General features: G+C 37.6%; 2 protein-coding genes and 1 long non-coding RNA gene across 4 annotated transcripts in view; 1 reads left to right on the forward strand and 2 right to left on the reverse strand.

Moving 5' to 3' along the window:
- Positions 1 to 27,042, forward strand: part of LOC117573094 (myosin-VIIa) — a 157,010-nt gene that overhangs the window by 39,050 nt on the left and 90,918 nt on the right. Inside the window, 5 exon segments of the mRNA XM_052008373.1 lie at positions 10,263 to 10,505; positions 14,662 to 15,684; positions 16,362 to 16,474; positions 19,726 to 19,907; positions 19,910 to 19,977. Coding sequence (XP_051864333.1) covers positions 10,263 to 10,505; positions 14,662 to 15,684; positions 16,362 to 16,474; positions 19,726 to 19,907; positions 19,910 to 19,977 — 1,629 coding nt within the window.
- Positions 1 to 27,042, reverse strand: part of LOC117573097 (uncharacterized) — a 64,667-nt gene that overhangs the window by 17,264 nt on the left and 20,361 nt on the right. The window contains exon 2 of one of the 2 annotated variants that reach the window (XR_007955654.1): positions 7,221 to 7,261. The exons of the other annotated variant lie outside the window; for it this stretch is intronic. The gene's annotated coding sequence lies outside the window, so the exon portion shown is untranslated. Of the gene's footprint in view, positions 1 to 7,220; positions 7,262 to 27,042 lie in introns of those variants that run through there. 2 annotated transcript variants of the gene reach the window in all.
- LOC127566347 (uncharacterized) lies at positions 16,635 to 17,223 on the reverse strand. The gene is made up of 2 exons (XR_007955655.1): positions 17,053 to 17,223; positions 16,635 to 16,993 (listed from the first exon to the last, which is right to left on the reverse strand). It is a non-coding gene; the product is annotated as an uncharacterized LOC127566347 (long non-coding RNA).

The following is a 27,042-nucleotide window of genomic DNA, read 5'->3' on the forward strand; positions in this document are numbered from 1 at the left end:
GTGCCGAGAAGGACATTCTGAGCATTAATGGCAAAGAAATTTTGCACATTTGTTGCCGTTGGATTTGAAGTGGACTGTATGTTGGAAGATAAAGAGGCACCATTGTGGGCACTGTCGCCCCGATGGAGATGAGTGTTGTGCCGCCCTTTGCATGTAAAGCAATTGTGCGCACTCGTACACTCTCGGAGTTGGTGACCTCTTGCGAAACAGTTTAAACAGAGACTTTTCTGTTTGATGTATGTCATCCGCTCATTGCCGACATTTGCAAAAAACGCGGACACACCCGGACAGGGTGATTCTCCTTTGAGCACAAATCACACGATTAGCTTTTCGGAGTGACTCGGGCCTCAAAGGAGTTGACTCGCTTGGAATTCTGCGGACGGGATGGTCCTGCAGTCGCGTTCTGTGGGTTGGCAGTCTGTTTTACGTCCTCAATCGCTTCGAGCGTACGATAGCGCTCATTGAGGAACGTGCTCATATCCTGCCATGCGGAAATTTGGCTACGATTTCATTGGCCTCATCTGCGGTCTTCGAATTCAAATGGAAAAGTTTCTCAACCGGAGTCAACCTTGGATTGTTGACATAGATGGCCATGAAAAGGTCACGGAAGGTCGGCCACCGCAAGTAATCCCCACGGAAAACTTCGGTGTCGACTGGAGGGAGCCGGCAGCCACTGGAGTATACAGGAGGAACGGATGCTTCACTCCTGCTGGACCCGGAAACTTGGGTAATTTGCCCCTTAACACGGGCGAGACACCGCTCATACACTGCATAGCAGTGATCGTATTTCGCCTCCATGGCCTGTGTGCCTTCACTGTCGCCGTCTCGATGCAGTGCATCAGCGCATGTGGAATAGGCGGCTTCGACATTGTCCCAGAGGGCTTGCAGCCGGTCACGACGGATCTCGTACGTGTGTACATTGTCGTCTTCGGCTGCAGGCCCTCTGACCCGACTCTCAAAGTGCACCAGTCTGTCGGAGACACTGACGAAGTTGCTGGGAGCCATCGCACGGGTTTCGCTAAGTTTAGCTTGGACGGAACGGGTAGTTGCCTGACTACGTGGAGCAGTCGAAGATGTACGCAACGGCGGAGTCTTTGCGGAAGCAGACGGCGACGGACGATCGACTTTTACTCGGAGTTGAGCGGCAGGGGTGGCGGATTTGGACCCCGAAGGAGCGGGCGAAGCGGACGACAGGCGACGAGCTGTGGTCGGAAGCTTTAACGAGTGTTTTGAGTCCTCTTCGCTCTTTTGGCTCTTGGACATACTATGCTTCGGCAGTCACTTTAGAGTCTTTTCTCAACAGAGACTCACGGTAAAGCGGATATATATATACTTTAAAAGTAGAATCATGTAGATTTCTATTAAGTCTACTCCCAAGAAAATATCTCCATTTATTTATTTTTAATATTATTAAGTTCCGGTCGCGAACGTAAGATTTTTCCATGTTGTTTTATTTATTAAATTTTTATTTTTACCACAACTTTTTTTTATTCTTCATATTTCATAAAAAAAAAAACGGATTTAACTCAATTTAATGTGTCTAATAACATTTAAAAGCAAAAAAAAATAAATTTTTATTAAATATGAAAAATGTACTGAAATTTATTAATAGCAAGAAAAATATGTAATAAATAATAAGTAATAACTAACAAGTAATGAGTAACTGCAAACGACATAGTTTTCAAAAACAAAAACAAAAAAAATTTTTTTTTTTTAAATCCACGCGACGCTAGTAAAAATCGACATATGCTTATAGGTAAGGTCGCGAACGTACGCTACTTTGACAATCAATAAAAAAAAATTGGTTTGAGTAACCCCAACGATTTTTTATATTTAAAATATATATACCAAAATAACTTAACACGCAGTTTCATTCACCTGCTTGCACTTAATGCGAAGCAATTACAATAAAATGATGTTTTCGGTCGCGAACGTACGATTTGAACATAGATAAGAAGCAAAATATTTTTATTTTTAAACAGTTAATTAAACATTTTTTCGCTCACTTTGCATTTTTTATCTTATTATTGGATTGCTATTAAGAGATTTGGTAGAAAAAGAGCAAACATATCATATGTTTTCTTTGTGAAATAATAAAACATAAAAATGCATACAAAAGGAGCTAAAAGTGAAAAAATTAATTTTTTTTTATGCTACGGATCCATTGTATTATGAAAATTTGGATATTTCTTTATGACATTATACAAAAAAATACGATGAATGTGAAGATTTTTTTTTCGGTCGTGGTTTACCTTTTTTTGGGAATTGCCCATATATATATATATATGGAATGTAGTGGATCTACGCGCGTTTGCTATTAGGAGAGCAACTCTCTTGTTATTTTAAATATAACATGAAGAGAGATTGCATACACAGGAGTGTGTTAAAAAAAAACAGACAAACGCGATACGACAGCAAAAGAAATAGCAGAGTACACACAACCGCGGCCAAATCGGAAAATATTAGCGAACTCTTTTAAACTGTATAGATACTTACACATACATATACATATACATATAAGGATATATATATATATATATATATATATATATATATATATTGTGCCAAGTATACACAAAGTAGAAAAGATGGCTGAGAAAATGCCGGTAGAACGCTTATGTACTTATATACATATATGCTGTGTCACATATATATAAGGTACAAGGGAAAAAAAAATATGGCGCGAACACGACACTTGCACCAAATGTATGGGGAAAAAAGTGTATTACTTATCTTGACAACCAATTGCTTGCTGGGGTCGAGCGAAGGACCAAAATGTGTAGGGGGGATGTTTGCCGATAAAATAAAAACACTTCCAACTTTGATTTGTAGTAAGTTTGTATACTTTACACAGGTTTTATTAGACACTTGAAAATAACTTGTCATGTGCGCCAGAAGAATATTCGAACATATGATAAAAGCAGAAAAGCACTAAAAAGGGCAGGGTGACCATCTCCAGAGGAAACCAAGAACAGTGTGACTGCGCGTATGACACGGTCACACGCACAGTATACCAGCTTTGTCGCTATAGATAACTTACGATCGCGACCACACTGTCAGCTGGCCTGAGTGGTCACACTTGCAGTCATCTGGCATGAACATCTGGCATTAAATTTGTTGAAGTTGGGTAAAATATGTTTTTTAAAAATTAATTTATTCAATTTAATTACTGAAATGCTAAAATTTTATAAACAAAAATTGTTGAAATGACCTGAATGAAAACTATTAAAAATGTGGCATCTTCTTTTTTTGTGGGAAACAGCTGATTGCCGTTTCACTGATTTTTTTAAAGAAAGTTTCACAAGTCAGATGTTTCAGCACTAAGAAATAAAACGTTCCGATAGCAAACCGATGATAAACAAGTAAGAAAGCTACAGTCGAGTGTACTCGACTGTGAGATACCCGCTACCCAATTTGAATAAAATCAATATGTTTTGCGGTATTAATCTCAAAATATACCGAATATACTGCAAAAATATTAAAAATATGCCAAATGGTATATTTGGTATATCGATATAGTACCGCGTTCAAAATATACCATAGACAGCACAATATACCAGATTGTCAGCCAAAACAACTAAGACCCCTAGTAAGTAGGCGTTTTTGCCCATACAAAAGTATTTCTTTAATAAATCCGACGATTTTTTTCTGATCGCAACCAATCAAGAGTTCATAACCACTATAGTTATTATTGTATATACCAAAATTTGCAACTCTAGCTTTAAAATTACGCTTGTTAATCGATTTTTGATTTGTGGGGGCGGAAGTGGGCGTGGCAAAAATTTGAAACAAACTTGATCTGCGTGCAAACATAACAAATCCTGTCGAAACAAACAAGTAAGAAAATTACAGTCGAGTGTGCTCGACTGTGAGATACCCGCTACCCATTTTTAATAAAGGCAAAATAATGCGGTATCATTTTCAAAATATACCGAAATACTAAAAATATACCAAATGGAATGTTTGGTATATCGATATAGTACGCCATTCAAAATATACCATAGACGGCAGAATGTGCCAGATTGTCGGCCAAAGCAACTAAGACCCCTAGTAAGTAGGCGTTTTTGTCCATACAAAAGTATTTCTTTAACAACTTCCACAATTTTTATCTGATCGCAACCAAATTCAGGAATCATAACTACTAGAGTAATTATTGTATATACCAAAATTCGCAACTCTAGCTTTTAAATTAGGCTTGTTATTCGATTTTTTTGATTTTCGGGGGCGGAAGTGGGCGTGGCAAAAATTTGAAACAAACTTGCGTGCAAACATAACAAATGCTGTCGAAAAAAATTATAGCTCTATCTCTTATAGTCTCTGATATCTAAATGTTCATACGGACAGACGGACATGGCTAGATCGTCTCGGCTGTTGACGCTGATCAAAAATATACATATGTATATACTTTATAGGGTCGGAGATGCCTCCTTCTACCTGTTACATACATTTCCTGCCGGCACAAAGTTATAATACCCTTCTACTCTATGGGTAGCGGCTATAAAAACTGGAGTACCTAAAAATGAAAATCTCGGTTTTGGTCACAAAACGAACACGAGAAGTGAATACCGGAGCATGCGTGATAAACTTTTACCTTACAACTATTTCTCTCAAAAAAGGAAGCCCTTTTAACTTATTTAATTTTACACAACTTTAAATTAATGCAAAAAATATCCGATCTGATGTACAAGCAATTTTCATTTAGACAAGACAACCTTGTTCATGTTGAAAATGGAAGGAAACTAATGAAAATAAAAATAGCAGCATAGGTTTTTCGTTTTCAAAAACTCTCTAACATTGCTAGTTCAATGAAAATCAAAATGCATCTTTTTTTTTTTTGTTAATATCCATATTTTGCAAAGACATTGCGTTTGTATGTGAAAGTGATATTCATTTTCCCCTTGCCAAAACAATAATAAAATACGAAGTATCATAATACCGATGAGTTTCTGATAGCGACTGATAGCTTCATTCCATTATAGACTATAATCTGGTCTAAAAAAAAGTTTGTGATTTTTTCTGTGTGTTCTGTGTTTTATATTCAAATATTAAATCAAACAATAAAACTTGAATATGGAATTTAATCATCAAGGCTTGTAATGTTAATTATTAGAACTAAATTTGTAGTGCATGTAATACATATATGTTATTGTCTAATCGTACAATGTATTGTTAATATGTTTTTAGATCCCTGCTAACAAATGTATCTTTGTTTCTGTGGAGTATAATTTGTGTTATTAACTAAATTGTTAACAATAAAAAATTAGTTAACATTTTTGCACGATTTACGGCAATGTTGTCATTCAACGTTGCCTTTTTTTGGAGCAACAACAACCGCCAACACGCTGCTGTGATGCAGTTTGTTTTATAAAATGAATTAGGTGATGTTGAGCAAATCTTAATAAAATACAAGCTTAAGCAGTTTTTCAGACTGATTAACATAAATTGCCAAAATTCATCAGAAAAGCATTCGCACTGACTTGCATCCAGTGTTGCCAGAGTCGCATTTTTACCGTCAAAACTGGCTTTTTTCAAATGCCATTTGGTTGAAAAAATTGCAAACAGCGGGCAGCGGGAATTCTTGTTTTTTTTTTACTTAAATGCTTTTTTTTAGATATTTTTTTATTTGCCCAAAATTATGGAACAATATTTGATGTAGATGTTCTGTCGATGCCAACAACATTTTTAGTGACAAATCGATTGTATAGTGTTGTAAAGCAATCTCAAGGAACACGCAAATTCTTATCGTAGCGTCACTAAAGGCAAAAGTGAATTGATCTCAAGTTCAGTCTGTTTTGATTGTTTAAAAAAAAATGTCAAAAGACTTTAAACAAAAATATCGGGACGACACGGACGACAGTTAGTACAAATGTAGAATCACCGCAAATCTCTCTGATTTGCGCGCCCATGCTTTGACCAAAAAGCATAAAAGTGCTAGGGGCGGCTTTATGCAAACAAGACGATGGAGCAAGAAGCAGTGCTATGTCTTTTTGTGGCCAATCATCCATTGTTGGCTCATTTGGATCATTTACGAAACCTAGTCGTTAAATACTTTAGACGACAGTGCTATTCGTTTTTCTACTCGTTGTTTTCTACTTAAAATGGAAATACATTTTATTCTAAATCATGCATTTGCAGTTATGGCTTGCGCAGACTTGACAAATGCTGCTATAGATATAACCTTCCTAATAAATTCCTAAAAATTATAGGAACTGGATAAACATATGACAATAAAAATGAGGAGAATGAGGATAGTTTTAATTAAATTCTCCAAATATTGTGAATATTAGAGCAGCTGCTGTACAAATTCTGTGCATATTTTTCAATATAACAGATTCCGTGCGGTCATCCTGTGCCTATCAGAAAAATATAGAGAATCCAATGAATTGAAAAATTTTTTCAGCTTTTTCCCCGCCAAAAACAGTTTTTTACTCAAAAAACGTTGGCAACACTGCTTGCATCCTCGTTAAAAATTGAGTTTCTTAAGATGATGTTACACGCGAAAAGCCTGGTCGTAAACGCTTGATGTTAGTATTTGAACTAGTCAATGGAACACAAAATGCGGTGCCACTGTTGTTGCATGCCGTTTTCAAAAATGTTTATATCATTTTAATTGCTACTTCATGCGAGTATAAAGTATGTTCAGAAAAATTTTAAGATTTATGTACGTAAACGTTTAGCTTATATGTTGAAACCAACTATCCAAAAAGTATTGGTACATGGGCACCAAATACCTCCGCAAAAAATTACAAACGCGGTCGGCTTTTTCATACAAGGAAAAGCAGCCGCTTCAATATATATTACTGCTGTCTACTGTAAATCTTAAGGAATGACAAAGATTAAACTATAAAAAAAAGCCACCAACAGAAGTTATAGCTCTGTTGGAATCTCCTCCTGATATAGAACTTTCAAGAACAGGGCATTTGTAGACAATAATGATAATTAGGTAGAAGAGGTCGAAGATAATGAGTTCGAATTTTTCTGGATTCCCTGGAGTTGGAGGAAGAGTTTTGGGAAGAATAAATTATTAACAACTTCAAGGTATGGAGTCACAAAACTTACTATTGGGCTCTAACTAATTTATTATTTAATTTTGCAGGGGCCCAAATCAATTTTAAAATGCGAATTTGCTAGAAATACATAAGTTAAATACATTTAGTGTACATTTATTAAATATGTTACATATAAATATTTTAAAACATAATTGTAAAAAAATCGAAAATATCCATATGGTAAAGTGGGCGGGAAGAAAGCCGTGGTCCAACTGAAAAAAAAAAAACAAATATATCACCAGCCCTTGCTATCGCTACTTCGTCTTTGTGTGCATGTTGGCGAACTAGTGTTTTGTCAGCTCGAGTCACAATTCTATAATCAATCCTATCTAAAAAAAAAAGAAACAACTCTTTGTGGTAATGAAATTATTCCTGTGGCTAGTGAAATTTTTACCTTCTCATATTCTTAATGATTGCACAACGTATTGTTCATAAAATAAATTTGCAGAAATTGATAATCGGCAATTACAACAATTACAATGATATTGAATCTATACATAAAATATAGAATAATAGCACCTTCGATCAAAAATACTTGGCATTATGATATTTGTAGCGGCAAAAGATGTATTAAGCACGGCATCCCTGATATTTTTGATCAGTGGCAATAGCTCGATCTCAGAGACTATAAGAAATACAGCTATAATTTTGTTCGTTCTTATTTTTACACGCAGATCAACTTCAAGATTAGCGCCAAAAAATTTTGTGGGCAAAACGATTTATTCAGATCAAAATATAACAAAACCCATCCAATAAATATTTCATTCATTGGAACGCCATCGTCAAAATCAACATTGTTATCGATAATGTTAGTTCCCATGCGGAAAGCTTGCGAATTATACGGAATCATCCATGCTTTGCTCATAGGCTGAATCTGGCGGTCCAAGATGGACTAATGTTTGAGAAAGATGAAAAAATGAAAGCTTTGTGCAAAGCAATTTAAAGAAAATTTGTGTACCTGTGCAAAAACCTCAATAAGGTGAAAAAGTTGATATTTAATGGTTGAGCGTATAATCACTGCAAATGATTCCAATGCAAATGTATTAATATCAACGACAAATGCACCTACATATCTGGTGCATCTTTTTCAAACAAGCTAAAAAATATCTGTTGGTATATTTGTAACAATTTATTAAATAATATCGATTGCAAATGAAGTCGACCGCAAAGTTGAAGCTCACACGGCAATAAAAACCAACGAAAGAAAATAATATATATAGCGCAATATTATAATCGATTTTAAAGTGTTTTTTGTTTATGAGAAACAGACAGTCACCAATATCACTAAAAAGACCATTTTTACATAATTTCTTTAACAAAGATAAACATCCAGAAAACAAAAGTCTAAATTAAAACTGCAGAAAACTATAAAGCTGTGTACAATTATTATAACGATATTAGCCACTTTGAAACGTATTAACTAAAAAATATCAAATGCAAGAAAGCAGACAGAGGCTTTAAAGGTAAGATCGTTATCAACATATTAAATCGGGAAAGATCTCAACAGCTTAACATAGAGTAATTACCCCCAGCAAGTTCTACATTTCAGCATTGAAGACCCCAATGATAACTAAGCTCAAAATATTTTACAACTCATCTATAAACAGTTGTTGACCAATTTGCTTAAACCGAATGTTTTTAGGCAATATGACATTGCAAAAATCATATACTTCCCAGAGACGTGGAAAAAGTCAATCATCATAATGGTACCAAAACTTAATACGAATCGCATAATTGACTCATCATATTGATTATTGTACTATCGTGTCTGTCAAAGTTTTTCATAAATATCTCGTCATCCACATCATTTTATATTTGAGGATTAATAACTGCTCGACTGTTAACAGTCTGTTAGTTACCCGCTACCCATTTTGAAAAAATGCAAAACATAGCCATTATTCTTAGAATATATTAAGCGAATACAAAAAGACTTAAAATATACCAATAGGTATATTTGGTATATCGACATAGTACTACATACAAAAAATATCATAGCGTGCAAAATATTTTAGAGAAGCCGTCTTCTGCCGGTAACAAATATTTCCTGCCGGCACAAAAACTCTCCAAAATTCGTTCATTCAATGAATAAACATTAACACACAGCCTAAACAGCTAATGTAACAAAATTACAAGAAGCTGCTTTTCAAAATTTGCAACTAATTATCGTTTCAAAATATGACGCTGCTTATTAGTTGAGGTTAAGTTGCTGCATATCGACAGTGTCCAGCTTAACCTGTTATCGGGAAATCTAATCGTATTGTCTCACTTAGAATTTTGTTAGATTTATATTTTGGTATGCAATTTGTCGCACATGAACTCTTGATCCTCTCTTGAGGTGTCGCGTGAATGAGTTTCTTTACAATATTTTATGAGTTATTTTTTATCGCTCGCCACAACGCAGTCTGATGAATTTTGGGATATTATCTTTTATTAGTGATTGTGGGGGTGGCGTCGAAAAATAATAAACTTTTTGAAGAAAGAACTTAACTTTTTAAAATTTTACTTTATTTGTTTATACTTGCCGCAAAAGCACTTGTCTTGAACTTAGAAAAACATGTGGGAATGAAAAAGCAATATAAGAGGGCCAGGTGAGGTATGATGCAATTATAGATAATTGTATGATTGTATCATGGTGAATAGCACGAGGAGAAGCTCGATCAGTCACAAGGTCACACGCACAATATACAAAATTTTCTCGCTATCGATAACCAATCGATATGTTGATTGGGACCACACAGTCAGTTGGTTAGTGCGGTCACTTCTGCCATTATAAATTAGATTTAATGTTCTATGAATAATCCCCAAATTCGAGATCATTTTAACTGAGCTGCTGCTGTTATAATTTGGTGTTCATATTGAGCAAATATTGTTGACCCAATTAATTGATGATCAGCGTTACCAGCTGACACAAAATTTAAGAAAAACATCTACTTTAGTGGGTGATTACTCTTTTTGACTGACATAAACATTTTTTAATAGTTTTTAAGTATTTCAGGGGTAGGTAACACGCGCAATTATAATATACAGTCATGCAAACAGTTCCTATGTGGTGGACTATTGAAAGCGGTGTCTTATATATTAGTATACTTAATCTGGTTTATTAAATTTTATTAACTAAACGGAAATCTTTAGAATGTTTTCTGAAATGCAGTACCTTTTACCTGTTATCATTACATGTTATTAAAACGCATTCTCTTTTTTAAATATTCTTAGGCCATAGAAAATCGACACGCGATGGCTAAAGCTTTGTACTCAAAAACATTTACTTGGCTGGTTTATAAAATTAATAGCTGCACCAACCCAGGACAATATGGCAATACGTTTCTTGGAGTTCTTGATATATTTGGCTTCGAAAATTTTACAAAGAACTCGTTTGAACAACTTTGTATAAATTATACTAATGAAAAATTACACAAGTTTTTCAATCATTACGTTTTTGCATTGGAGCAATCTATCGTAAGTACATAAACTTCCTACTTGTTATCTTTTAAACTTTCAATTTTAAAATTAAGTGAAGACGAGTTAACAACACGTCCTCGGGTTTGCAATAGAATATAAGACTTGGTATCACTGTCCTTTTTTGGCATTATTAAAGAAATTCGCTTATATTTCACATATCTTCAAATGAAAGTATTTTTTTTTATAGTATCTTGTACTTTGCTGTGTAAAACCGAACATGTGACTAACTATTTTATCATTACACACTTCCAAGGCTTTTTACACAACTTTGTGACGCTATGTACCAATGTGCCACAAACTACTCTTAGTTCCACCGTTCACAATAAAATGACACAATTGCTACTTGAACCTAGCGTTGTTTTCACCGCCGTCAAGATCACCAACTAGTAGCTCTGACATGACTTCATTCTTTGATAGTCTTCGCAAGCGCTCATGCGGGTATTTGCATGTTCGTTTCTTATTTACCTTAACAAATAATAGCCACCATTAGCTACTCAAGCACGACAAATGGTTACTTGAACTTAGGATCCAATTTCGTATGATGCCGTTCTTCAGCATTCGACACGATTACCAATCTTATGTTTCACGACTTGAACCTTTTGCTCATGAACACTTTCCTTATTATATTGACCACTCTTAAAAACATTCCCAGTGACCTTGCTTCTGTACCTATCAATAGCACTAGTGCTCTGATATTTACACGATATTTTATACTGAATCAAATGACTGCATATACGCCCACTACTTATGTACTCGTGGGATCAATTTCATGCGATTCGCTTTTAGGGAGTTACAATTTTATGCGAGTTTATGCGTTTTTTAAAAGTGTTCCAAATAGAACAAGTAAGAAAGTTACAGTCGAGTGTGCTCGACTGCGAGATATCCGATTTCCATTTTGAACAAAAGCAATATATTTCGATAATATTCTAAAAAAAAATACCAAAATAATGTATCACACGTCAAATTATATATTTGGTTATTGATGTGCAAAATATACCAGATTGTCAGCCAATGCATAAAATACCCCGAGAAAATAGGTCTTTTTGCCCATATAAAAGTATTGCTTTAATAACTTCGACAATTTTTATCTGATCGCAACCAAAAAGACTATTGTATATACTAAAATTCACGACTGTAGATTTAAAATTACGCTTGGTATTCGATTTTTGTCGATTTGCGGGGCGGAAGTGGGCGTGTTAAAAATGCGTGCAAACATAACAAATGCTGTTAAAAAAAAATTGTAGTCTCTGAGATCTACGGACAGACGGACATGGCTATCACCTAACTGGGCTAACTTTGCAAATTTTTTCAGTACTCTTTCTTATTCCTTTATTAATGTTTTTTTTTTTTTTTTTTTTTTTTAAGGGCTGTAGCGAATTCTGAAACGTAAGAGCATATTAAACTTTATAGTATTATCTCTACAAGTGTCCGTAATATTCAAGTCTTTCCGATTTTTATGGGCAGTAGGGTTGTTGCCATGCACACTTTTCTATTATTATTATTATTGGGTTTGGTTTACTCGTAAAATGTATTAAATAAAATAAAATGTGCCATTGTGCACCGGTGAGATAATCTTCAATGTTTCTAATTCGTATGAGTAATATTTTGATTCTAAAGTCGTTGTGCATTTGCGAAAATATCCTACTACTCCATCGGCGCCGCATCTGAATGCAATTCAAATTCAATAATACTATTTATTATTCGACAAATTTGCTCGTGCTCCCTTTCAAACAATCTTGTTTAGTTTTAATTTAAAACTTTTAAAGTGATTTGATTTAATGATTTCATTTGATCGGAAAAACCTGGAACAAACTGTCTACAATATGGTGCAATCCCTATAATTTGTCTTAATTGTGTTACTGTATTAGGCTTTGATAAAACAGACAAGGCTTGTATTCTTCGAAGATTTGGTTTTATTTCTCCTTCTTCTATATAAAACCCTAGTCCCTGTGCGCACACTTTTTGATTATATATGAAACAATCAATTGTCAAATGCTTCCTTCTTTGTATTCACAACAATTAACACATCACGAATGTAGACTACTGCATAAGAATTTACTAAGTCGCCCAAAGCACAAACAATTGCACGCTGAAAGATCGTTTTTATACCCGTTACCCATAGGGTAGAAGGGTATTATAACTTTGTGCCGACAAGAAACGTATGTAACAGGTAGAAGAAGGCATCTATGACCCTATAAAGTATATATATTCTTGATCAGCGTCAACAGCCGAGGCGATCTAGCCATGTCCGTCTGTGTGTCTGTCCGTCTGTCCGTATGAACACCTAGATCTCAGAGACTATAAGAGATAGAGCTATAATTTTTTCGACAGCATTTGTTATGTTTGCACGCAGATCAAGTTTGTTTCAAATTTTTGCCACGCCCACTTCCGCCCCCGCAAATGAAAAAATCGAATAACAAGCGTAATTTTAAAGCTAGAGGTCCAAATTTTGGTATATACAGTAATAACTGTAGTAGTTATGATTCCGGAATTTGGTTGCGATCAGATAATAATTGTCGATGTTATTATAGAAATACTTTTGTATGGGCAAAAACGCCTACTTACTAGTGGTCTTAGTTGCTTTGGCTGACAATCTGGTATATTGTGCCGTCTATTGTATATTTTGAATGCAATACTATATAGATATACCACATATACCATTTGGTATATTTTTAGTATTTTTGTAGCATATTTGGTATATTTTGTATCTCACAGTCGAGTACACTCGACTGTAACTTTCTTACTTGTTTTAATCCAAATGGAAATAACTCAGAATACTTTTTCAATACATATATTTTTCAATTCATGTTTATCTGCATTGCTCAGGTGATTATCATTATCAATAAAATGTTCCACCTTACTTGCGCTGGTGCTTAGTAGATAATATTTGCAAAGTATTTTTCACTGAGCTTGACTTCAATCCTCTTAGCAATACAAAATTATCATATCTCTCACCAGCAATCTTATTGCTTAAATTATTTTTTATAAGAGAGCACTCTGCATCCGAATTGAAGAAAAATGGAAAGAGCTCACCGAACTGATTCAGGACGACTTTGGGTTTTAATACTACATACATGCCGCAAAGCAGTATGCTTGGGCTTCTGTTATACTCTCTTTACACAGCAGATATACCTACTCCCAATGAATGGAATGGAATCTCCCTCAAAGGCATTAATTATAACATATATGCAGACGACGTGGCTGTTCTGTACAACTCTAAGAACCATGTAGAAGCCACTAAGTATAGGGATACCTTTTCACTCTGGCTGATTGGTCCAGGAGATGGAATTTGAAACGCTGATACCAACTACGCCCCTATCCAGCTGGAAGGAGTTACTTTAGAACAGCCGAAGGTTGCCAAATACAGCGATAGACTGATGGATATCAGAGCCGACTCGCAAGGCGTCTATTACCTGCCTGTCGATTTGCGAAGTAGTTACATCACCATATTCCTTGTACGGGTTTGGCTTTGGCTTTTATTCAAATTTTCTTCCATGTGATGATAAGGTTTATTTTCTGTTGTACTGTTTCTTCACTTTTGATTTTGGTTGGTCTTGCTCTTGTGGCCCCACTTCTGATGTAGGAGCCTAGTTGTTGAATATTTTCCTTAACTAATGGCGCAGCAAGTTGCGATGTCAATCCTTTTATGCAGTCCCAGAAACTTCCAGACTCTCAATTTATATATTTTTAGTTATATATTTTTATATACTCATCACTGATAGATTATAAAGTTGTAATACCTATGGGTACAAAAATGTTTTTGCTATGCAATAGGTACAAAAATTCTTTTGTATGGTAAGATCGCCTTCTTTAATCGGTTTTCGTTGTTTTACCTGACAATCTGGTATATATTGTATTCTCTGGTATATTTTCAATGTAGTAGAATATCAATATACCAAATATTACCTTTTAAGTACACAGTTTTATTGAAAAAGGATAGTGGGTAACTCAGACTCGACTGTAGATTAGTCGAGTCTGCTATACTGTACCTGTTTTTTTAAACAGTAAAATACAACCAAACCCTAAATATTTTAAAGTAAACATTATCATATAAATATGTGTAATTGAAGAACATCCTATAAGTATTTTCTATATTACAAATGTATAGGCAAAATAACTAAACTCACCAAACTATTCTTATTTCATTATATAGTATAATCAAGAAGAAATAAATTATACTCACGTGGAATTCACTGACAACTCTTTGTGCTTAGAATTAATTGAAAAACCTCCTAGATGTGTATTTAAACTTCTGACTGAACAATGCCATATGCCCAAAGGATCTGATGCAGCTTATTTAACTAATTTACATACTGAATTTGAATACAACCCAATGTACATCAAAGGTACGGATCGACGACATTGGGAAACTGAATTCGGTATAAAGCATTACGCAGGAAAAGTAATTTATATTGTTGACGGTTTTGTGGATAAAAACCGGGATGTACACCAGGACGTCTTATTTGACTTTATGAGTCGTAGTAAACATTCATTTCTTTGCGAACTTTCTAAACACCAGGACTCTGCTTGTTCTATATGGATGCATAATGGTACAACTAGTCAAAGGGGGACGGGTAAAACGAAATCGACGGTTAGTGATAATTTCCGTCAACAACTACAATGCTTAATTGATGTACTCCACAATACAAAGCTTTGGTATGTGAGATGTATTAAGCCAAATACTCTTAAGAAACCCAACGATTACAATGACTCTTTGGTACTTGATCAACTTCAATATCTAGGAATATTAGATATAATTCGAATTAGAAAAGAAGGTTTTCCTATTCACTTGAATTTCGAAGATTTTATATTAAAATATAAATGTCTTATAAAAAAAAGGTCATGTTCGTTTACCCGCTCTGATATTACGTTAGTATTAAAAGAGTTAAAAGTCGTAGAAACGGAATGGCAAATTGGAAAATCAAAATTATTTTTACGAAACGCGGCATACGAACCGCTGGAGGAAGCCAGGAAACATAAGATTTGTGCTAGCTCTATTATAATTCAAAAAAACTGGAGATGCTATTCATGCTCTAAAAACTATATACGAATGAGAAGAGCCATTCTTATTATACAGCATGCATGTAGAGGATGGAAATTACGGATTGATTTTTTAAGAAAACGTCGAAGCGTAATAGTTATACAAAGTCGATTACGAGGAGTTTTTGCAAGAGAGGTAAGTAAAGCATAATATATTCGAATTAATGCCAGAATAATGGTCAGAAAGACATACTCGACATCTCTATATTCACAGAAAATGTATGTAACTTGTAAAAAAAAGTGTCTTCTGCCCAGCAAAAGGATATTATAACTCTGTCTGTCTGTCTGTTTATGGAGCTCAGTACAAGTTACGGTATTTGAATTAAAATATGATTAGGAAATAGTTTTAGTGGTTGTAAACGGTTGCAGTAGCTGTAAATACCAGATGTGCCCTGCAGTGGTCCAATGTAATCCTTGGAGATAGTTGATTGATATCCGGTATCGTTCATTTGCATTATTTATGCTCAGCTATACAATGATTTTTGTCACTTTATATTACAAATTTTGTAGTTTTTATTTAAGGGTATCAGTTTTTTTTTCTCTTGAGGCATTTTACTTCATATGTGATATACTGCATACAATGTTTAATTAACTCTAACGATAGCACTCTGGATTACAATGTCATCAGCATTAAATAGGAGGTTATCAATATATGTTGATCCGATCATGATCTCTTCTAGTCAATACAGCCCGAACAACAGCATATAATATGTAATCTTATTTTTTACCAATGTATATCTTGATAAAAGTGTCTTCGATAAAAAAAATAAAAGAAAACAACTAGCAGCAATATTCTAAAATTATATTTTCTAGGTCGCCACTGCTTTGCGTGAAATGCGGCGAGTTGATGAAGAAATGAAAAAGCGCGAAAAAGTCATAAATGACAATCCAACTTCTCATTGTACTGATATTGAAGATTGCGAAAGGTAAGTAGTTATTTTTATATATTGCTTTTAGTGCACAGTGAATTGCGGCAAGAAGCTTCTTCATCACGTTGCTCGCTCACATTTACGATAGTTAAGTTTATTTTTATACACGCTACCCTTAGGGGAGAAGGGTATTAAAAGTTTCTGCCGGCAGGTAATCTATGTGACAATCAGAATGAGGCATCTCTAACCCCATAAGTAATATATATTCTTGATTAAAATTAATACCGCAATAATTTGCAAATGCAAATAATTTTTCAAAATGGGTAACGGGTATACCATAGTCTAGCACACTCGACCGTATCTTTCTGACTTGTTGTATACCATCTTACTATGGGGCAGAAGATATTAGAACATTCTAACATCAGGAAATGTATTTAATTGTATAGAATTGTAAAACGCCTTCTTCGATTCAGCTTTCATCGTCTCGAAGCGCGATCCCCGGAGTGGTTTCTTGACATTTAGGATTAGACAGAAGTTACAGTTAAGATGGTTGCCGAAGGATATGCATTTTGGTACCTTTCAAAGTGGTATTAGATAAGATCTGATAGTCCAATTATATCAGTAAGGTTTCTTACAGTCAACCGACGATTTTTGAACACAAATTCCTTCGATGGTAACGCTAAATGTTATCAACACGTTTCGAACTTTTTTTTAAGTCTTTGCGACATGATAGATTCACCAAAGGCCTTCTGCGACATCCACGTTTCCGCAGCCGAAATTTTATACTTAGTTGATTTGGTTGACAATCTGGAAAATTTTGAAATATGAAAAATGGCCTTCGTCATATTTTTCTATTTTTATACCCAGAAAGGTTTTATAACTTTGTGTCCGCAGGAAATGTATGTACATAAACAGCCGAGACGATATAGACATGCCTGTCTGTCCGTCCGTATAAACACCTATCTTAGAGACTATGAGAGATATACATATATTTATACTCACTACCCATAGGGTAGAAGGGTATTATAACTTTGGGCCGACAGGAAAGGAATATAACCGGCAGAAGGACCTATCTTCGACTCTATATTGTATAAATTCTTGATCTGCATGAACACTTAGGTTTCAGAGACTATAAGAGATACAGATCTAATTCGTTTTCGACATAACTTGTTATCTTTACACGCAGATCAAGTTTGATTCCAATTTTTGCCACGACCACTTTATTATTTATTTATTTATTATTATTTAGCGAGTCTCGTTGTGTCTTGTGTTTGTTCTGTTTTACTGACTCACACTTGAGATCAATCATGCTTCGCCTTTACAAATTTAAAATCTCAGTTTTTTAGGTTTTTTGTTTATTTAATCAATTCTTAGCACTAAAACGTGACGACATTTAGGGAACATAGAGTTTCGATAAAAACTCTTTCTTTTGGCTACCAATTTTATCCCTTTATGGCACTCGTTATTTTGCCGTCGGCAACACAATATCACAATATAATTTAAATAATAAAACGAATAACATTACATTATTTAATGTTGCGTAAAATATATTTTTTATTAATTAATCTGTCACATTTAATTACTTAAATTCCAAAAGTATAGAAAAAGGTAGTTGAAATCACCGGAATAAATCAATTAAATAGGTGATTGATTGCCGTCCCACTGTTTTATACCCATAGGGCAGAAGGGTATTATAACTTTGTGCCGGCAGGAAATGTATGTAACAGGTAGAAGGAGGCATCTCCGACCCAATAAAGTATATATATTCTTGATCTGCGTCAAAAGCCGAGACGATCTAGCAATGTCCGTCTGTCCGTCCGTCCGTATAAAACACTGGATCTCAGAGACTATAAGAGATAGAGCTATAATTTGTTTCGACAGGATTTGTTATGTTTGCACGCAGATAAAATTTGTTTAAAATTTTTGCCACGCCCCCTTTAAAGCTAGAGCTGGTATATACAATAACTACTACAGTAATTGTGATTCCTGAAAATTTTATTGCGATCAGATAAAAATTGTGGAAGTTATTAAAGAAATACTTTTGTATGGGCAAAAAATACTGCAATATTTTGCTTTTATTCAAAATGGGTAGCGGGTATCTCACAGTCGGGCACACTCGACTGTAACTTTCTGACTTGTTTTTTTTTTAAATGTAGGTTTTAAAACTTTATTTGTGAAAAAGAGAAAAAGTAAATATATATATATAATTATGTTTTTCGCGTTACACGAAAAGTAAATAAACACTAAAACAAACGATTTTATTTTAGTATACTTTTAGACTAACTTTATTAGGATTGCATGAAAGCGGGCTATACGCGTCTTGTCTGAGAAAAGTGTCTTTAAAAACTAACTTTACAATATGTTGAGTTTGAACAAGAAACTTCTTATTGCGACTTTGTGATAATAATATGATCGGTTCGTAGTCAAGTGAAATTGTTGCAGCACGTCAGTGCTGATCTGTTATCAAATTGTGAATGTTCTTTTATTCAAATAATTCGGTTTGCTTAGCCTAAGTACATAATAGTGGAATGCCACTGCGCTGCCGTTGACAGCGGCAGAAGAGCAGCTGCATATATACTATATCTTATATACTATGTTCGGGAGAAAGAGTCTTATGGGCATATATGTATATTGCTAGCGGTCAGTGTGTGAATGCTGCCTTAGCTTGAATGCTGTCTTAGCGTTCAACAGAAGTGGGTGATCGTATTTAACGTCCACTTGAGTTTGCTTATTTATGCAATACTGCTTAGTGTTTCTGTTTAGTTATTGGTACAGTGTACCCTTGATATATGCACATACTACAACTTAGAGCTAACATAACATACATATGTGTAATGTTTTGTGTATGTGTTAGTGTTTTAATGCTGAGTCCTCAAATTGCAATGGAAAATTTTAATTTAATTGCAGAAGAATCTTTTGGAAAATAGGGGAACCATTTTTGCGCAATAAAATCATCACGTGAGGGAATTTAAAATACGAAAGACACTTTTTCGCTTTGTTTACTTCTGACTAAAACACAAGTCATCTGTTTTAGCAGTAAGAAATGAAACGTCCCAAAAGCAAAAGAATGACTAAATAGTTGTAAATACCGGAGCAATTAAAAATGAAAACGTATGTTTGGTTCTAAAAAGAAAATAAAACCAAAGCCCACCCGTGTACGCACGCTTGTGTTTTGTGCTTATCATTTTCTCCATGCCGTCGCGGCGTTTTTTTTACTGTAAAATGTTATATTTTTATAATATTAAGTTAGATATTTGATGCCATTTTATGTTATAAATTAATTTTTGGCATTTATTGACTTATTTCAGATTAGTGCAAAATGAAATGACAGTTCTGGCACACATGGCAGAAAACTTAAATGCAACTCATATCAAGTCAAATGATGACGAAAAGACTTTGGACATCTTGCACCCAGAAGACTGCAATGCTCAAAATGCAGACACAGTTGATTTGGACAACCTTTTTGCATTTCTGACAGAAGCTACAAATACACGCACAATCAACTCTTTGATGAAATAAATAGTAAAATGAATGATTTAGTGCTGGATCTTGATAACGAAGTAAGTTTACAGATATTGTGAGATTTAAATTAAACAAGTAAGAAAGCTACAGTCGAGTGTACTCGACTGTGAGTATTATTGCGGTATTATTCTTAAAATATACCGAATATACTGCAAATATACTTAAAATATACCAAATGGTATATGTGGTATATCGATATAGTACCGCATTCAAAATATACCATGGACGGCTCAATATACCAGATTGTCAGCCAAAGCAACTCAGACCCCTAGTAAGTAGGCGTTATTGCCCGTACAAAAGTATTTCTTTAATAACTTCGACAATTTTTATCTGATCGCAACCAAATTTTCAGGAATCATAACAACTATATTTATTATTATATATACCTTAGCTTTAAAATTACGCTTGTTATTCGATTTTTTTGATTTACGGGGGCGGAAGTGGGCGTGTCAAAAATTTGAAACAAACTTGATCTGCGTGCAAACATAACAAATGCTGTCGAAAAAATTATAGCTCTATCTCTAATAGTCTCTGAGATCTAGGTGTTCATACGGACAGACGGAGAGACACACAGACGGACAGACACACACAGACGGACAGACGGAGAGTTGAGTTGAATTTTCCGCAAGCCGGTCGCGTTTTGGAGACGCTCCTTTCGATCGCGCGGGAAATCACCAAAATAAGTCGAAAAACCTAAAAAAAGTGACTGCGAGTTAGCTCGAGCAGTGTTCAACACTTGTGTACTCACGGTCGGTCGGGGCACCTGCTGCTGGACGTCGTAGACAGCCGCGTTGCCAGGAGACGCATTGGCGGAGTTGACGGCTGCGAGGGAAACTGTTGTTGGTTCCAGTACAATTGGCCACAACTACTTGTAAACAATCGCAACTGCACTCCCACGATCAGCTGACGACGAGGGCTGCACTACCATCAGCTGCGTAGCCAGACTGGGCGCTCTGGCGTTGCCAGTCGGCCAATCAGAAGCTCAGCGCAAAGCTTTAAAAAGCACAGCGCAAAGCTCAAAAAGTGCAAAAAATACCTGCATACTTTCAGGAGCAGCTAATTAGTATACGCATTAAGCTCCGCTTAAAGAGTGCAGCTGCAGTGGCGCAGTGCATAGAGGCGCGGACTATTCAGCGATCCACGGTTCGAATCCACCAAGATCGGAAAAAGTCCAACACTTAATTTATTAGGTGGTCTGGCCGAAAAAGAGTGGGTCGGGATGCAGCGCACACCGTTGGCTACCGTTGCAGATTCAGCGACAAGCAGCAAATCAAAGGAGAAACTTGAGGAGGGAGGATATAGCTCAGAGCCTACTATTGATCCATTCATAAAAAGCAGCAAGATAGCTAGATCTCCAAAGTTGGCTACACCAGGAGCCCAATTATATAGCCGTAGTCCAGCTATAACTACTGATGTAGCAGCGCTGACACGAACAGCCTTAACAGAAGATGGTCCACTCCGAGAAGCGGTCGAGCTTCTATCTCTTGGGACAGAAAATAAGGGATTTGAGCAAGATGCTAGAGGGTCGTCGGACCATACATATGCCTATGAGAGACCTCATTGACAGCATAATGGGCCTTTACACGGCGGCGGATGAGGAGATGCTCTCAACTGCAACCCGCAATCAGACAATGCCGAATCTTCAAGCTATAGGTGCGTCGAAACACCAAACAGCAAGCGAAGGAACCGTAGACTCGCCTAGAGAAGGCAAGAGAACTAGAAGTGACCGAGGCGAACTCCTTTCTCCACCACCAAGGTCAAAGAAATCTAAGGCTCCGGTTAAAACCAATCCCAGGATAGCGACACAGGTTAATCCCCAAAACGACGGTGTCGAACACATTCAGCGAGTAAGGATGGAGCGCGGCTGCTGAAACAGAGCAAGGTAACACTTGGAAAACGGTGCGAAAGAAGAATAGACACGAGAAAGCACACCAGAAACGCAAGGGTAGAATCGGCAAAGCCTGACGCAGTGATTGTGAGCGCACCTGCGAATACATCGTACGCTGATATACTGCGCTCAGTCAAATCAGAGCCAAAATTGAAAGAGCTGGTCAGCATGTTAGGGGCATCCGAAAGACGCTGAAAGGAGAGCTGCTCTTTGAACTATCAAAGCCTTCGACCCCAACACGAAAGTATTCCAGGAGGCAATAAAAGAGTTCCTGGGCCCATCAATAGATGTCAGATCGCTGACGAAAATGACTTCAATCGAAGTAAAAGACTTGGACGAAGTGACTTCTGGAGAGGAACTGTTGGAAGCCATAATCACCCAATTTGGCGAGATCGGGGTGAATCAATCCAGCATTATAACGATTCGCAGATCGTATGGAAGCAGGCAGACAGCTAGTCTAAGAATCCCAGTCGACTCAGCGGCGAAGCTACTAAAGGCAGGCAAACTGCGTGTAGGATGGAATACGTGTCGTATAAGGCGTAAGATACAGCCAATACGCTGCTACAGGGTGTATGGAATTCGGACATATACAAAGCAGGTGTACAGCGGAAGCAGATTGTTTCGGAAATTGCTACAATTGCGGAGAGGCAGGCCACCAGGCCAAAACATGCTCGAAAAAGCCGAAATGCATACTGTGTAGCAGGAAAGGGGAAGAAGATTCGGCGCACACGACTACCAGCATACGGTGCCCGTACCAGAGCAAGGCGCGTTCACGGTCAAATTAGCAATGGTTCGGATTTATCAACTAAATTTTAAACCACTGTGAAGCAGCACAGGATCTACTGCTGCAGACTGTAAGGGAAAAAAAAGTCGATGTTGCCATTCTGAGCGAACCATATCGCATAAAAATCTCCCAATACGTGGGCTGGAGACAAGTTGCGCAAGGCAGTAGTGTGGACCTGCGGGCAGCGCCCGCTACAGCTGATGGAAACCAAGATGGAGTCAGGGTTTGTCAGGGCAAAGATAGATACACTATACGTTTATAGTTGCTACCTTGCCCATCGCTTAGCATGGAGGACTATCTGTCCATTTGGACAAGCTGGTAATGGATGCCAGAGATAAATGCCCATGCCTCATTGGGGGTGACTTCAATGCTTGGGCAACGGAGTGGGGCAGCTTAGTCACAAACCAGAGAGGACGTGCGGGTTTTAGAGGCATTTGCGGCTTTGGACGTTGTCCTTTTAAATAGGGGCGGTGAGCACACATTTAGCAGAGGGAACGCAGGATCCATTATCGACCTGACCTTTCTTAGCAGTAGCCTGGCTCCAAGAGCCTCCTGGAAGGTCTGTAGGGACTTCACCTACAGCGATCACCAAGCCATCATTACTGATATAAGGAAACGACCCGAAGTTGCGGCAGTTCCGAGAGTAACCAGGTACCGAGAGAACACTCTTGACATCGACATGTTCGAGCATATGATGCAAGGGTTGCAACTTAGCGGCACGGCGACTGACATGACCAAGCAGATCATGTCTCAGTTGACACGAGCATGCAATGCCTCAATGAAGAAGGTCGGGAACGGAGCAAAGCATCAGCCGGTGTACTGGTGGACTAACGAAATTGCAGTGGCTCGGAGAGAATGCTGTCAGGCACGAAGATCTCTTCAGAGAGCCCTCAAACGCGGAAATCCAGACGCGTCTTCGCTATTGCTCGAGCTAAAGACAAAAAGGCGAACACTGAAAGTTCTAATTAAAGCAAGCAAGAAGCGACTCTTCCTGGAGCTGTGTGACCAAGCCGAACAGGACCCTTGGGGATCGGCCTACAAGATTACGATGAGGAAGTTGAATGCCTTCTCATCGCCAAGCCCGAAGTGCCCAGAACTCTTGAGGAAAATAGTGTCTCATCTGTTCCCACAGCAACCAGCCCGAAACGACAACAATGAGGTTGCAGGACTTGCTGACTGGAACAGTATTCAGTTTGACGAAGTCTCGGATAGAGAGGTCCTAGCAGCAGCGCACAGTATAAAACCCTGGACCAGATGGCATCCCGAGTGCCATTGTCAAAAGAGCAATGGAGCTGAAAACCGGCATATTTCAGTACGGTGTTCAACTCGTGCTTCAGGGAGGGGAGATTTCCCATTCGATGGAAAAAACAGGACCTGGTCCTTATTTCAAAAGGAGGCAAACCACCGGATGACCCTTCAGCCTACCGGCCAATCTGTCTGCTGGACATCGTAGGCAAGGTACTCGAACGCGTTATTTGCACGCGACTGGAAGCCGAGGTTGACATCAAAGGGGGTCTTTCACCATATCAATTTGGTTTCAGAAAGGCACACTCCACACAACAAGCGGTACAGGTGGTCTCACACATAGCAGCCACAGCAATAGAGGGTAAGCGGTGGCTCTGGGGTACCAAGCAGTATTGCCTAGTGGTCACTCTAGATGTCAAGAACGCTTTTAACTCCGCCAACTGGGGGAGAATCATGCAATGCCTGATCCAAAGGAACATTGAGCCGCACATCGTCCGCATAATAGGCAGTTACCTCGAAGGAAGGTCACTACGCTACCGGACCAACCACGGAAGCGTCAACCAAGTAGTTACTGGAGGGGTTCCACAAGGCTCAGTTCTTGGTCCGACGCTGTGGAACTTAATGTACGACGGAATACTGAGACTTGATCTGCCGGAAGGGGTTAAGATTGTAGGCTTCGCTGATGACATCGCGATCGTGGCAGTCGCCAAGCATAAGCACGAAGTTGAAAACAGCGCTAATACAGCAATAAAACGGCGGAGAGATGGCTAGCAGACGCAGGCCTTAGCCTAGCCGAGCACAAAACGGAGGCAGTCCTGATAAGCTCCAGGAAAATGGTGGAGACCGCTAGCATAATTGTGGGAAGCACAAGTATTTGCTCAAGGCCTGCACTTAAGTACCTGGGAGTTATGCTAGACAGGAGGCTCTCGTTTAAGGACCACTTGAGCTACATAGGCCAAAAAGCCTCAGTGGCGTGTATTGCGCTTGCTCGCATAATGCCTAACACCAGAGGACCGAAGCAACTACGGAGACGACTACTGACTGGAGTGGTGAGGTCGATCACAACGTACGCAGCACCCATATGGGCTGCGGCTACGACTAAAAAGACATTCATTAAAGAAGTGGGAGCACTCTACAGACTCTGCGCTATTAGAGTTGCCAGTGCGTTTCGCACAGTCTCTGGGGAAGCAGCGCACGTGATAGCGGGCATCACTCCGTTCGATCTGCTGGTCACCGAGATCAGCAGAAAATACTGCACAGGAAATCACCTCACAAGCCGTCAGATCATGCTGACCGAGTGGCAACAACGGTGGACCGAAGCTCCCAAGGGAAGATGGACATGGAAACTGATTCCATCGGTCGAAGCGTGGGTAGATAGAAGACACGGCCAAACAAACTTCTATCTGACGCAGTTCCTTAGTGGACACGGGTGTTTCCGAGCATATCTTCATCGCTTTGGGCACGCTGACGATCCATCATGCCCAAGGTGTGGAGTAGGCGTCACGGAAGACGCGGGACACATCATCTTCGCCTGCCCCAGGTTTGAAAGGGAAAGAAGAGAAGCCGAAGAGGTGCTGGGCGAGTCCCTATCTCCAGATAGGATGGTGCCACTAATGTTGGCAAACGCCGATAATTGGGATGCGGTGGAAAAAATGGCAAGCACTGTCATGAAGGAGCTCAGACGCCAAGAAAAAGTGCGTAACTCTGATGCGAGCCGTTAAGGCTCTACTCCCTCCTGAAGTAATACTTTATTGGTAGTCCCAGGGGACAGTAGAATGGCGCAATAACATACTTAGTCTAAATTTAAAAAAACACACAACTATATATATGTATTATATATAATGGACAACTGTTTGAATAAAATATATAGATTGAGTTTTTAAAAAAAAAAAAAAAAAAAAAAAAAAAACAGACGGACAGACACACAGACGGACAGACGGACATGGCTAGATCGTCTCGGCTGTTGACGCTGATCAAGAATATATATACTTTATAGGGTCGGAGATGCCTCCTTCTTCCTGTTACATACATTTCCTGTCGGCACAAAGTTATAATACCCTTCTACCCTATGGGTAGCGGGTATAAAAAGACAAATAATTTAATATACATACATATATATGTGTGAATTGTTATCAAAAATCTTCATGTCATGCATATTCAAAAATCACCTGACAAAATTCGTTGTACATCTTTCTATGAAACACAGCTAGGCATTTTGCCATTCGTAACATTCGACGGGGTAGTGGATTTAAAAATAATTTTCTTACATGTTTTGATTTGATAAATACATATCAGTTTACATCGATATATCCAGTACGGAAATAAATTTTATAGTGCTTGCTTATCAGCAGCAACTTTTATTGTTGTGAACATATAATTCTCCAGCTATATTGCCCGCTGCATATGAAGCAAATTAGAGTAGTTTTCAGTATACGATCACGAGAGCTCGCTAGGAAATACATGTCGCTGCAATTGTTTGTACCATAGCGCTGTATCATTGAGCATACAATGAAATGTAATATAGTTTAAATTAACAAATTCGGCATCTTCACCAAAATAAACCGCTTTACTTATTGACAAAAGAGAAACACAACAAATTGAGGATCAAGATGATCGACTCTTGTGAATATTGCAATTGAGTTTGTTGGAAAACAAAATTTCTGAATAATTCGTTTAATAAAAACTAAATAAAAGTAGGTTAAAGTCTTGTGTTGAGCTACTAAGCATTTTTAGTAACCTTTATTCGCAAGAATATTGTTTATAAATAAAACACGCGAATTCAAATTTAATGTTTATTGCTGTGGTACATATGTATGTACATATGTATATATAACCACTTATGTTTTGGCTGTGACTTGAAGTGCAAGTTGAACACTCTCAAGCTTCGCCACCGACACGATATACAAAAGAGTAACAATACAAGTATGTCAGCAATTAGCCGATCGAACTGCAAGCGATCGCTAACAGTGTCAGAGAGCATGCAGTACTGCCGGCAGAAGCAGCGCTGCTGGCAGACGCTGTCACAGCATTACATTAACATGCGCTGTCGGCTGCTCCCGACATACTCCCGCCGTAAAAAGCATGTCTTTCAACATCATCCTTCAGGGGCAGTAGACATAGCTTGTTTATGGCTCTCCGGGTGCTGCCAGACGAAGTCTTCAACTCAGCAACTCACTATCCTTGTCA

The sequence above is a fragment of the Drosophila albomicans genome, unplaced genomic scaffold (genome assembly GCF_009650485.2).
Source record: "Drosophila albomicans strain 15112-1751.03 unplaced genomic scaffold, ASM965048v2 utg000051l_pilon, whole genome shotgun sequence".
Lineage (NCBI taxonomy): Eukaryota > Metazoa > Arthropoda > Insecta > Diptera > Drosophilidae > Drosophila > Drosophila albomicans.